Source organism: Myotis lucifugus, unplaced genomic scaffold, assembly GCF_000147115.1.
Source record: "Myotis lucifugus unplaced genomic scaffold, Myoluc2.0 scaffold_6, whole genome shotgun sequence".
Taxonomy (NCBI): Eukaryota; Metazoa; Chordata; class Mammalia; order Chiroptera; family Vespertilionidae; genus Myotis; species Myotis lucifugus.
The window spans coordinates 11,474,661-11,488,497 of record NW_005871054.1 but is presented as its reverse complement, the minus strand read 5'-3'; the positions used below and the strand labels follow the sequence as shown (position 1 = coordinate 11,488,497).

Here is a 13,837-nt window from a genome sequence, read left to right as displayed (position 1 = left end):
TTTATTAATCTTCTCAAAGAATGAACTTTTAGTCTAATGGACTTTTTTTTTCCTGCTGTTTCTTTCTTTTATTTATTTATTTATTTATTTATTTATTTATTTATATCTCATTAGTTCCTTGTTTGCTGTGAGCTTAATTTGGTCTTTTCTTTCTACTTTCTTAAGGTGGATTTTAGGCCATTGCTTTGAAACGTGCTTCTTTTTTAAATATAGTAATTCAATGCTATAAATTTCTCTCTATGCACTGCTTTAGCTACTTCTCACAAGTTTTGAAATGTTATGTTTTGTTTGCATTTAATTTAAATTGTTCTAATTTCTCTTGTGACTTACTCTTTGACTCATGGATATTGAGAAATGTGTTATTTAATTTTTAAATCTTTGGGAATTTTTTGTTACTGTTATCTGGTTTAATAATTTCTTTGTGCTCAGAGAACATATTTTGTGTGTGTTAAATATGTCAAGATTTGGTGTATGGCCCAGAATATGGTCCATCTTGGTGAATATTCTGTAAACTGCATCTTGGGGTACAGTTTTCTATAAATGTTAATTTGGTTAACTTATCATTAATTGTGTTGTTCAGGTTTTCTACATCCTTACTGAATTTCAGTCTACTTTTTCTGTCGATTACTGAGAGAGGAGTATTGAATTTTCTAACTATAATTTTGGATTTTTCTGTTTCTTTGGCTTATTTCAGTTAGGACAATTTTTTATATTTTTCATTTGTTCACTGAGCATTATATCTCTAGTCCTTTCTACTTCATGAGTTATTGTTTAAAGTAATGTGAAATATTTAAAAGCTAACAGTACTATATAAATTTAAGTAAGTTATATAAACACTGATAAATGCTATCTTAAAGCAGGGAACTCACTTGCTGTCTATATGTGACTGTGAGTAGGTTTATAATTTTAAAATTATTCCTATGTTTTATTCAAAATTAGGGAATATCATCTTACAGGAAAGAAAGATTTAAAGTGACCACTTGTGAGATGTTTAAGTAATTTTATATTTTGTATGATTCAATGTTTTAGACATATTGTTTGACTTGAAAACTTCATTGCATTTCTTTCTCTTTTTAGGATTATAATTCTCAGGTGGGTTTAAGCATTCAGGTACCTGATGAAGATATTTATGAAATAATTCAAATAGATGGAACTGGTGATACATCTTCCAATGATGAAATAGGAAGTACAAGAGATGCAGATGAGCATGAAGTTCTAGAGATTATTGATGCAAGAGACCTGAAGGTACTTGAAGGAGAAGCTGATAACATATCAAATGGAGATTCAACTACTAACAGTAGTGATAATGAAGATCCTCAAATAGACATTGTGGAAGAGGTGAGTATTACTTTTGAGTTGAAACTTTCTTTATTCAGTTTATAATATTTGTACTTTCATATACTTTGGAACCAAGAGGAATAACAATTAAGATTAACTTTGTCTTTAGTGTTAAATGAGACTTATTTGTATGCTAATATTTAAACTTTTAATCTGAAACTTGTAATTTACATCAGTAGTAAGTATTTAGGAATCGGCTACTATAGTTGTTGATCTTAACATCTTGCTGACCGTGTTTCTGTGTCTGAATGCTGCTGACAGGTCATGAGTTAACTTCTGTCTTTTTCTCAACTCGTCAGTCAGTATTTCCAGAGACATGACAAGCAATACATCTAATTCTTTTCATCCATTTATTATTATGGCAAAAGTTTTTAAAAAGACATTTCGCAGCAGAGAGGAATGTTTGAGCAAATTATGTACAGCCACTTTGTCTGATTGTCCGAGTGACTTTGGTAGTCAGTTGAAAGATAGTACTTTATCAGAAGATAGTAATGAGTCTGACATTAGACCATCACGAAGGCAAAAGAGAAATGTGATAGTATCTGACAATGAAAGTGATTACAAAGAAGAATGGGCAAAAAAAAAAGATATTTTACCAGCCTTGGAGGGTTATAAAAATATTTCAAGCATAACTGTTCAGCTTGAGGACCCACAAAGTATAAGTGAAGTAACCAATTTATTTTTTTGATAAGGATTTTTTCGATCTCATTACTTCTCAAATCAATTTATACCAGTACTAAATGGAAAAATACCACAAAGCCTCTGCTAAAACTTCAACATGGACTGAATTACTTATATGGATATAAAGAAGTTTCTTCGTTTAATTATATTGATGAGACTAACAAGCCAGAATGGGAGGATTACCAGTCAACTGATCCTTTATTCACCCATATTTCCAAAAACTGTGACTAGAAAGAGATTCAAGCAAATACTTACATTCTTAATGATAATTCACAAACAACATGTAACACAGACCGTTCTTACAAAGTCAGACCTATTTTGGATCACTATCTCGAAATTTAAATCTTTATATATACCAAAACAGCAGTTATCACTTGAGGAAGTGATGATTCCATGGAGAGGACGCCATCAGATTCAAGACATAATCTGGCAATAAAATATGGAATTTTAGTAAGAATGCTTTGTGCAAGTGAGAGTGGCTGTGATTGCAACTTCAAGATATATACAGGTGAAGGCAAAAAGTTACAACAGACTATATTATCCGTCTTACAGCCTTTTCTTGGTTCTTGGCATCATATTTACCAACATAATTACTACAACAGCGTGTCTACAGCTGAACTACTCTTGAAGAACAAAACACTGGTCTGTGGAACAATAAGGGGAACTGTGGGTTGCCAAAACTAATAAAAGAAAAGTAGCCAGTTGCATGGGCAAGTTCTAGCTCGAAATAGCCTGTCAACAGGTGTTAACTAGAGATTGTGGGAAGTTTAGGGGATGGAAGTGTAGGTAAAGAAGGCAGCCAGGACAGAGGCATATGGTATCTACTCTAATCCTAATAAATGTACCAAAATTTTTATGGAACATGGTAATTAAGAAGCATGTAAGTAGTAGTAACTGTCATTTATGATGTTCTTGCATATGTTCCAGGTATCATATTAAGTCTTATCTGCCTTACATTATTTAACATTTCCACTGCCTTATGGGTCTTATTATTAACCTCATTTTTTTCAGATGAGAAAACTGAGATATGAGGAGTTTTAATAATTTGCCGAAGATCAGTAGTCAACCTCAGGCTCTTTGACTTTTAAGTACACTACTGTTCTGACTCTCTAAGATATATGTACATATGCCTACTTTTAAAAAATTCAAAGCATCATTAAATTCCTTAACGTGACCATCTTTCATCTTTCATCTTTAGGACCCCTTAAATTCTGGAGATGATGTTAGTGAACAGGATGTGCCAGACCTGTTTGACACGGATAATGTAATTGTCTGTCAGTATGACAAGGTACTGTATTCATTTTTTAGACTTTGGGTTTATTAATTGCATTAATAGTAGAAAGGTGTGTAAAATGATGGGGAATATGATGGTGAATTATAGTTCACAGTTAAATTAATCTTGAAATAGCTCATTAATTGTATAAATTTGCGGGGTCTCAGTGATACAAAAAAGTGGTAGTCCTTGTCTAAAGAAGGCGAGAATCTTATTGAAACAAGATGTTTCTGTATGGAATAATAGAATGGCATGAAATAAGATGGTAGGTAAATCAAAAGCTAAAATATGTGACAGATAAATCAAATGCTAAGATGAGTGGCATGTAAAACAATTGCCCAGATATGTACATACATATTGCTAAGATATTGTACATACAATAAGCCCTAAAAGTGGCTAGGAGATACAAGAAATCATTTGTAGTTGGAATTCTCTACAAATCCTTCATGAGTGATGTGAGGTTTTGAAATAGTCTTGAATGATTTATAGGATATAGGTAAGTGTGGAGAGTAGGCATTTAGAGTAGAATAGCCTGATAAAAAGGCAGAGATATGAATGCATGTAGAATGTACAAGGGACAGTGAAGGATAGCTCTGCCTTGACTAAAGTGTTCTCCTTTTGGATGTGTTAGGAAATGAGGCTGGATGGGAAACAAAGTTGTGAGCAGGTTGGAAAATCCAAAATCCTGGTAGGAGAAATCCAAACTTGATTTGATGGGCATTGGTCTTCTGAGAATGTTATTGAAAAAATTGTAATTGGGTTTAAAAACTGGCAGTGTTTGATGATTTGAAAGAGGAAAATAGTAAGAATAGAGATAGTGCATACGTGAAGTAATCAGAACCAGACTAAGGGTGGCAGTAGACCATGGAAGAGTCAAAGATTATGATGAAAGAATCAATGGGCCTTGGTGATTAGCTGGATATTAGAGAATGATTGACAAGGGAGAGTTGAAGGCATCTCTCAAGTTTTAAGCCTAGAAATTAAGTTAGTAGTAATTTAACTGTAGTAACTAAAATATAATACTCTTTTTTTCTTTTTTTAAAAAACACTATAATGTGATTATGTAGTAGAATTATCAGTTTTTGTCCTTATACATATTTACATTTATTTTTTAGAAGATTTGAGATGTAATTCCCAAATTACACAGTTTACCTAATTAAAGTATATAGTTCAGTGGTATTCAGTACATTCATGGATATGTGCAATCCTTAACACAGTCAATTTAGAACATTTTCATCACCTTGAAAAGAAACCTCATGCCCATTAGTTCTCACTACTACAGGCTGTTCAAAAAAATGTATATACACAATGTCTGTAGAGTCTATTATATTTTGAAAATGAAATGTATTCAAGATGTGAATATGTTTTTTTTGGGACACCGTATAGATCTACTTATTTCCTCCCAGCCCCACTGCCAGGCCTGAGGAACCATTAATCTACTTCCTGTCTCTTAAGATTTCCCTATTCTGGAGTTTCATATGAAAGAAATCATGTAGCCGAAACCGGTTTGGCTCAGTGGATAGAGCGTCGGCCTGCGGACTGAAAGGTCCCAGGTTCGATTCCGGTCAAGGGCATGTACTTGGGTTGCGGGCACATCCCCAGTAGGAGATGTGCAGGAGGCAGCTGATCGATGTTTCTCTCTCATCGATGTTTCTAACTCTCTATCTCTCTCCCTTCCTCTCTGTAAAAAATCAATAAAATATATTAAAAAAAAAAAAAAAAAGAAAGAAATCATGTAATATGTGGTCTATTGTTACTGGCTTCTTTACTTTACACAGTGTTTAAAGTTTCATCCGTGTTGTAGCATGTAACAGTTCTTCATTCCTATTTATTGCTGAATACTAGTCTATTGTATGGCTATTCCACACTGCATTTTCTGTTGATGAATGGGTTGTTTCCACGTTTTGGCTAGTAAGAAGAATGCTGCTATAAACATTTGTGTACAAGTTTTTGTGTGAGCATATATTTCCATTTCTTTCTAGGAGTGGCATTCCTGGGTCATGTGATAATAGTTAGAGGAACTACCATATTGTCTTCCAAAGTGGCTGTACCAGTTTTCATTCCCACCACAGTATATGATGGTTTAGATTGCTCCATATTCTCACTAACACTTGTTATCTGACTTTTTGATCCTATCCATCCTAGTGAGGGTGAAGTGGTACCTCACTGAGGTTTGGATTTGCATTTCCCTGATGACTAATGCATGTTTACATCTTTGACTTTTTTCGTGAACAATTTCAATATACTTGGGTGAAATAGAGGATGGTATTTAGAATGTTGTAAAAATCATTTTTTCTAAAAATAAGTTTGTTTTCTCCCCTATAACATTTCATACAGATAGAAAATGGCAATTTAGATGCTGGTGAACATAAGCATAAGAAGGAATAGGTAACAGAAAAGGGACCAAACTTAGTTTACCTTTTTATAAATAGTATATTGCCTTCTATGAAGGAAAAATTATAAGGCACCAAATTATATGTGCATTCTATAGAGGCACAAATAATTTTCTAGACCATTATGGGTAGAGGAACCTTATTGATCTTCATTGTGGGAAATAGCTTGTAATTAATTACATAGTGCTTTGTATTTTTCAAAGTATTTTCTCATTTCCTTTTGTTTCTTAATAACATTGTAGGGTAGATAGAAGGAGTGATATTAGATGTATAGTGTTAACAAATCTAGTTGTCTGAGGGTACTCTCTAATTAGTTAATATTTTAAGTAATAAATTTTTTAATGGAAATCAGGGCATTGGGGAACTATTGGAAAGTTTTTTAAAGAAGAGTGCTGAAGTCAAAAGATAACTTGCAAAGAGAATGTATCTCTAAGGTTAGTGTAGAATGGGAAAGACCACTTGTGGCAGTGAATTTTTGTAAAAGAGTAATTTCCCAGTTCTGGTCATTAGTTGGCTTGTTTCAAGTAGTATTGAATGACTCAAGTGAATTGACTTTTCAGTAGTTTTTTAAGAGTTTTACTAGTCAGTGTGTTTTGAAGGCCAGTAGCGTCAGTTCCCCCTGGGAGAATTACCAATGCAAGATTTTGAGTCTTACCTCAGACTACTGGATCAGAATATGCATTTAAACAAGACTCTGCCAGGTCATTTGCATGCTCATTAAACTTTGAAAAGCACTTTTAAAAAAGTATATTTTTGGTTTTTATTAGCATATGGAATTGGAATTTAACTTTAAACTTTATGTTAACAATTGGGGGAATACTTCGCAAATATTAAGATGTGCAATGAGAAAAGGTCAAATGAAGGTTACTGGTCAAGATGCTGTGTGAAAATTACTTGAAGTGTGTGGACATGTTATTTCAGAAGCCTAGGGAAAATCCAAGATTAATATAAAGGGTAAAGTAATAAGGATATCATAGGGAAGATTAATGGTGAAATGAAACTTTTTACTATAGATGAGCGTGTTCTGTGCTATAAATAGGATACTATTTATAGCTAAATGTGAAACTATTTGAATATGTTGCATCTTCATTTAACAATATCAAACTTTTGCTTATAGCTGGCTTTGTCCCTTAGAAGCTAGTACAATAAGTAATTGCTAATTGTGTAGCATAGTATCTCCCGTTCTCGTTCTCTCTCTCTCCCATACACACATACACACACACACACACACACACACACACACACACACACACACACTAGTGGCCCAATGCATGAAATTCATGCAAGAGTAGGCCTTCTTTCCCCGGGCTGCTGGCACCAGCTTCCCTCTGGCACCCGGGACCCGGGCTTCCCTCTAGCCGCCAGCAGGCACCTGGGACCTAGGCAGCCCGGGCTTCCTCTGGAAGGTAGTCCGGAAGGACGTCCAGTCTAATTAGCATATTATGCTTTTATTTTATATATAATATAAATATAAATTTTATATATAATATAAAATAAAAGCATATATAATATATATATGTATAATATATATGTGTATATATATATACTTGACCCAGTATACACATCATTAAAAACAACAAAACACTTTTATACCATGAAAAGTCTGGTTTCTACTCTTTTATCATTTGTGCTTCCTACCAGTAGTGCCCTGTCCCTGCCTTAAGTACAAATAAGTAACCAGTTATATTAGTTTCTGAATATATTTCCAGAGTCTCTTTATTCACGTACAAGCCTAAAAGGTAGCACAAGATTCTTGTATTCTGCACCTTGTTTTTTAAAGAGAATATATCTTGGAGAAATTTGTGCTAGTATTGTATAGCTGTATAAAATTCCATTGTAGAATTATTTAGATTTATTTAACTGATTCCCTATTGATGAATATTTGAGTTATTTTTCAGTCATTTGCTATTGAATGGCCAGGTACATAATACAGTTATTTCTACTAAATAAACCCAAGAAGTGAGATTACTGAGACAAAGGGCAAATGTATATGGTTAGATATTGCCAAAATGCTTTCCTGCATGATATTCCAGTATATACTCCCATTACAATGGTTGAGAGTGCTTTTCTTTTCCTAAAGCTTTGCCAATATATTCAGAAACTAATAAAGGGTGGAAAATGATATCTTGGTGAAATTTTTAACTTTTTGCTTATTTAAGGGCCATTTATATTTTATGTGAATTGTTTGTTCACAATCTTTGTCTATTGATTTCTAAGAGCTCTGTTATTTGGCGGGGGGGGGGCGGGGGGGGGGAATTAGCGTTGTTATATGCATAAATAATTTTTTCTGAGTTTGTTTTCAATGCTTTCTCTTTCTTTCATGCAGATGTTGAATTTGGCAACCTTTATTTTTATGGCTTCTAAATTTTGAGTCATGAATAGAAAGTTCTTTCTTGCCTCAAGAGTTTCAAGGGATCACCACGTTTTCTTCTAGTATTTCTTTGGTTTCTTTTGCGGGGGTGGGGAGAGATTAACCAGGGAATTTATATGCATACTAGAGGCCCAGTGCATGAATTCATGCACCTTGAAAGGAACTGTAGGCCGTGAGGCTGCGGTGGGCACTGGCAGATCTCATCCCATCCTCTGTGACCCTGCCTGGCCCCTCCCGCTGTGGTCCCTGTCCCCTGTCTGCCAGCAGCCCCGCTCCCACTGCCACCACTCCCACGTGCTGACAGCGCCAGCCCCATTTGCACCCGCCGGGCAGGAAGTTGTTTTTGTTTTTTTTAAGAACTCCCATTTAGGGTTAGAATAATCACATGTGATATGCAAAGAAATGTAAATAATACTTTGACTTTAAATTAATTAATTTAGACTATATTTCTTCCTACAGATTCATCGAAGCAAGAACAAATGGAAATTCTATTTGAAAGATGGTGTTATGTGTTTTGGAGGGAGAGACTATGTATTTGCAAAAGCCATTGGTGATGCAGAGTGGTAAAACTTAGGAGCTCGATACATCATAAACATCAGTGGGCTATATCATGCATTGTGAAACTTGTTTTTGCTTCAATATAGTCCACAAAGCTGCTCAAATTTTGGTTCACTGGAATTTAATAAAATTATAATTCAGATGCAGATATGAATATATAATTTTATATTTCTTTCATTTACTAATTTAAAAGGGTCTCTTTTTGCTAAACCCTCATTATCTATACCATGACAAAGCATAGATGCATCAGGTGTGATGGAGCATGAAGAAATGTCACATTTATTTCACTTGAAGTAAAATTTAAATCAGACTACAATTCCCCTGCATAGTGAAATCAGGATCAGTTAATAGATTGGAGCCAGTGTTTCTCCCATCTCTCACCAAGTAGTAGCAGGATATATAAGAGGGCCTCTCTGGGTCTTTTAGTCTACACTCTTTACTAGTGATCAACCCAGATGGTTCCTTGGAGGCAGATGCCTCTGCTAAACCCATGCTATACATGAACAAGGAAATCTTTGCTGAGGCCAGGGTTCCTGAGCTAATAATCAGCCTCTCTGGGTTTATCCTGTGGCCCGGTCATTCTTGTATCCTCCTATCTCTGGAGAATTGTGAGGGTTAGGGTTTGGGTTAGATTCCCATTCTATTTGTTGAAACTTTAGACTTCTGTTCTCTTCCTAGTCATACTGGGTTTCCCCTCTCTCAATTTTTAACACCTTTCGTACCGCATAGAAATCTCTAAGACATACACCAGGGACCGCATGTTTTTGGGCAAACTGCACGTTATTTAAATATCATAACTACAGATCATAATGCACTTTAGGTGTTGTTTTTCAATAATTATAACATTTTTATTTACAAAAACAATTAAAGAATTAAAGTTCCTAGTACTTTTTTAACATATGGTACTGCATAAAACATTTTCTAAAAGCGCCAGGAACTTGAAGACGAAGACTATTCGAATGACCAAAATACAATGTAACTGCATTGCTTTATGGGTTCGTGCAATTATATAGTTTTTCGTAGATTGACCTGTACGGTTTCCACCAATGAGATCGCTTCATTCGATGTGGACAAGACAGTGTGTTGACATCTAAGGTCTATAACAGATGGCGCGTGAAAAACGAGAAAACTCGTGAGCGGTCCTTAACAGATGGCGCGCGAAACATGAGAAAACTCTTGAGTGGTACGAAAGGTGTTAAAATATTTTTCTTACAGTGGAAGACCCCTTTCCAAACTCTTTTATCTCTCAAAGATACTACCTCTCTTCATTTTCCCTAACAGGGAATTCCCTCATTGAGTGTAGGCTTTCTAAAACAAAAGTCAGGAAAAGATACTCTCTTCAGGAACCTCTGCTCAGGCCAGATGAGATTGCTTGCTCTTATTTGTGGCAAGAAGACCTGGATAAATGTCTTAAAACCAGGGAGAGAAAACAATTTAAAACGCAGATAGCTCTCATTTTCCTGCACCAATAAAAACAAAGAAAATCATCCTCCAAATTATTCTGTAATACTCTCTTTCTTAGTAGATTCACATCCATCGAAGGAACATTTTCCTCATGTTCTGCTTCTCTTAAGGGGTAGAGTATACATGTTCTCTAAACTTAGGATCCTTAATCTCAGCTTTGAGCAGTGTTCTCCAGGACAGTACTCTCACTCAGGCAGCAGTGCTGGGTTGAGTGGGTTATGGTCTGTGAAAGGACGAGATACCTTGATCTGACAGGTCACAGGGTGAATTCCCCATTTCCTGTATGGAAATAACCCCAATTAGAAAGTTTAATTTATTCCAACACTTGTCTTGTTTTGCCCAGCTACTATTAGTCATGTCAGAATCTGGATAAATCTCTCTGGGCTTTGGACAACATACGTGGGGTACTATCTTTGGTTTAAAATTGGCAGCTGCATGAGGATTCAATTTGTACTAGTAAGTGGGCTGGTCTCCTAACCATATCTTCCAGCTATCTCCGCTTTTTCCTCAGAGTGATTGTCCTTTACCATACTACCACTATTCCAGGTCCTTCTTTGCTTATTGAAAACTTCCGGGTGCTGTTGGTTCTCTTCATGGATGTTGCCTACCATGAAATGGCCATCTTTTCCACATGGAGAGCAAAAAGAGGGCACGTATTCTTCGTGTCTGTCCTTGAATTGTACCCCCTCCAGTGCTGAGTACACTTTCTAGTCTTCTTCCTGTTTCTTCCTCCCAGGCTCATCCAGTCACTATGTGCTGTAGGCAAACCTTATTGCAAATTACAGTATAAGGGCTGAATTTAGTGACAGGGTAAATTCACTTGGGAATTGGGGTTTAATGTGTTGGGGAGAGGCAATAATAGTTGTTTCTAAAATTCCTTTCCTCCTTTCCACTGTGAATTTTAAATTGTCACTTTGCTTCAGTGATTTTTTTTAAATTTTAATTTTTTATTTCTTTATTGATGAAGGTATTACAAATGTGTTCTTATTCCCCCATTGTCCCCCCCCCCCCGAGTCCTGCCCTCACCCTAACCCCCTGTTGTCTGCTTCCATCACTTGTGCTTATATGCATGCATACAAGTCCTTTGGTTGATCTCTCCCCCTTACCCCACCCTCCCCTACCTTCCCTCTGAGGTTTGAGCATCTGATCAACACTTCTCTGTCTCTGGATCTGTTTTTGTTCATCGGTTTATGTTGTTCACTATAATCCACAGATGAGTGAGATCATGTGATATTTATCTTTCTCTGACTGACTAATTTCTCTTAGCATAATGCTCTCCAGCTCCATCCATGCTGTTGCAAATGGTAGGAGTTCCTTCTTTTTTACAGCAGCATGGTATTCCATGTGTAGATGTGCCAAAGTTTTTTAATCCACTCATCTGCTGATGGACACTTAGGCTGATCCCAAATCTTAGCTATTATAGATTGTACTGCTATGAACATAGGGGTGCATATATCCTTTCGGATTGGTGTTTCTAGTTTCTTGGGATATATTCCTAGAAGTTGGATAACTGGGTCAAATAGAAGTTTCATTTTTAGATTTTTGAGGAAACTCCATACTGTTCTCCACAGTGGCTGCATCAGTCTGCATTCCCACCAGCAGTGCACGAGGGTTCCTTTTTCTCTGCATCCTCTCCAGCACTTGTCATTTGTTGATTTGTTAAAGATAGACATTCTGACAGTGATTTTTTTTTAGTGGCACATTACAAATACTATTATTACATAGATCATCTTTATTTATGTGGCATATTTTATCATTAGAGAAAAAAGTCACAGTTGTCCCATTTGAATTTCTGCATGATTTCATGCCCCTGATCTTTTAAAAATGCGGAAAAAATTAATTAAAAGAGTTGGCTTACTACAAAATAAAGTCCAATAATACTTATCTTTGCATGCTAATATAAATGATGATAGTTTTGGTGGTGATTGCAGAGAGAGTTAAGATATTGCTCAATTATTTTGTACTGTGTACCCTTTTATTAGTTTTAAATAATGCTAGAAAAAATTCTGGTTCTTGAAAAGTTGTCTAAATGAATGATTTTCACAATTTTTATATATTACTAGAGGCCCAGAGCGCACAAAATTGTGCGCGGTTAGGGTCCCTAGGCCTAGCCTGTCTGTCGCTTGGCCTCTGCTGCCCTGTGAAGCTCCACGCTCCAGGATGCTCCACGATGCTTGCAGCCCCTCAACTGCTCCGTGAGGCTCCCCTGCCCCTCGACTGCTTTGTGAACCCCGTGACTGCTCTGTGAGGCCCCCCCCCCGCCCCTTGACTGCTTCGCGAACCCCGCGACTGCTCTGCAAAGCTCCCCCCACCCCTCGACTGTTCGCGAAGCTCGAACAGTCCCCCTGCCCCACGACTGCTTTGTGAAACTCGCTGCCGCCTGGGTGACTGCTCCGCTAAGCTCATGGCCACCCCATGAAGCAGCCCGCCACCACCGCTCAACAGTCCCCAGTCCCACCCCGCTGCTAGCCCCGCTCATGGTGAGTGGCTCGGGGCCGGGGGAGTGGGGGGACCGAGAGGTGCTTCGTGCACTTCATGGTGACTGGTCACCCATTTGGTTGTGACTGCACCTAGCTGTTTATATATATTAGGATACTTTAATAACAAGTATATGTTTGCATGTGCATGTCCATAGATACACAAACCAAATGAACCCAAAATTTCAGAAAATCATGTTTGTCTTTAGCACATGATAGCTTCTTATATTTTCTACTAGAGCAGCAGTTCTCAACCTGTGGGTCGCGACCCTTTCACAGGGGTCGCTTAAGACCATTGGAAAACACATATTTTTGATGGTCTTAGCAACCGAGACACCGCTCCTCTATCTGTCTCCAGGCGGGTCCGCCCACATGCAGATATGCCCACATATGAGTACCTGGCATATTAAAAGGTCGTGGCATTAGGAAGGTTGAGAACCACTGTACTAGAGGCCTGGTGCACAAATTTGTGCAAGGATGGGGTCCCTTGGCCTGGCCAGTGATTGGGGCCGACTGGGGGGGCTGGCCAGCTGGGGAGATACTGCGGAAGGTTGGCCAGCCACAGGAGGTTGGCCGGCTGCAGGAGGTTGGCTGTGGGAGCACACTGACCACCAGGGGGCAGCTCCTGCATTGAATGTCTTCCCCCTGGTGGTCAGTGCGCATCATAGCAACCGGTCATTTGGTCGCTTAGGCTTTTATATATATAGATTTGAATTTGTTCTATTGCACTTCAAAAATGATGGTATTGACCCAATAAATTGATTTCACTACCTACAAATGGGTCATGATTCATAGTTAACCAGTATATTTAACACATGTGCTAAAGATAGAGTGTGACAAATCTTATTCCAAAAGAAAAAATTATTCTTTAAGCTCTATGAATTGGTAGAGTTTATCCAAGACTTGGCTTTGATATGATATTACTTTTACTTTTAGAAACCTCTTCCCCATGTCCAAGCTAAACATTTCTTGTTGCATATTATAACAAAATGTCAAAAGTAGGTTCTAAGTTCTTAAAAGTACAATACCTTGGCTAGTGTCATTCTATACCCTTTTATAGGTAGAGGTTACAATTACAGAGGTTACAGTTTGCTGGTTAAATGACATTTGTGTAAGTATCATGTATCATAATTCCCAACTCAAACTTTTTCTCACGCTTATATCCTACAGTGTTTTCTTACATACTTTCCACATCTCTCTGTAGGCTAAGAAGATCATGCTGAGTTTGCATAGTTAGTGTCTTAGGGATTGACCAACTGGCCTTGCCTAGAATACCTTCTTT

The 13,837-nt window shown here is 37.1% G+C and overlaps 1 protein-coding gene across 1 annotated transcript in view; it reads left to right on the top strand.

Moving 5' to 3' along the window:
- GTF2A1L (general transcription factor IIA subunit 1 like) overlaps positions 1-8,772 on the top strand; it is a 32,398-nt gene extending 23,626 nt beyond the window's left edge. The window contains exons 8-10 of the mRNA XM_023746059.1: positions 1,078-1,338; positions 3,218-3,307; positions 8,516-8,772. Coding sequence (XP_023601827.1) covers positions 1,078-1,338; positions 3,218-3,307; positions 8,516-8,623 — 459 coding nt within the window. The 3' untranslated portion in view covers positions 8,624-8,772. The remainder of the gene's footprint in view (positions 1-1,077; positions 1,339-3,217; positions 3,308-8,515) is intronic.
- The last annotated feature ends 5,065 nt before the right edge of the window (positions 8,773-13,837 follow it).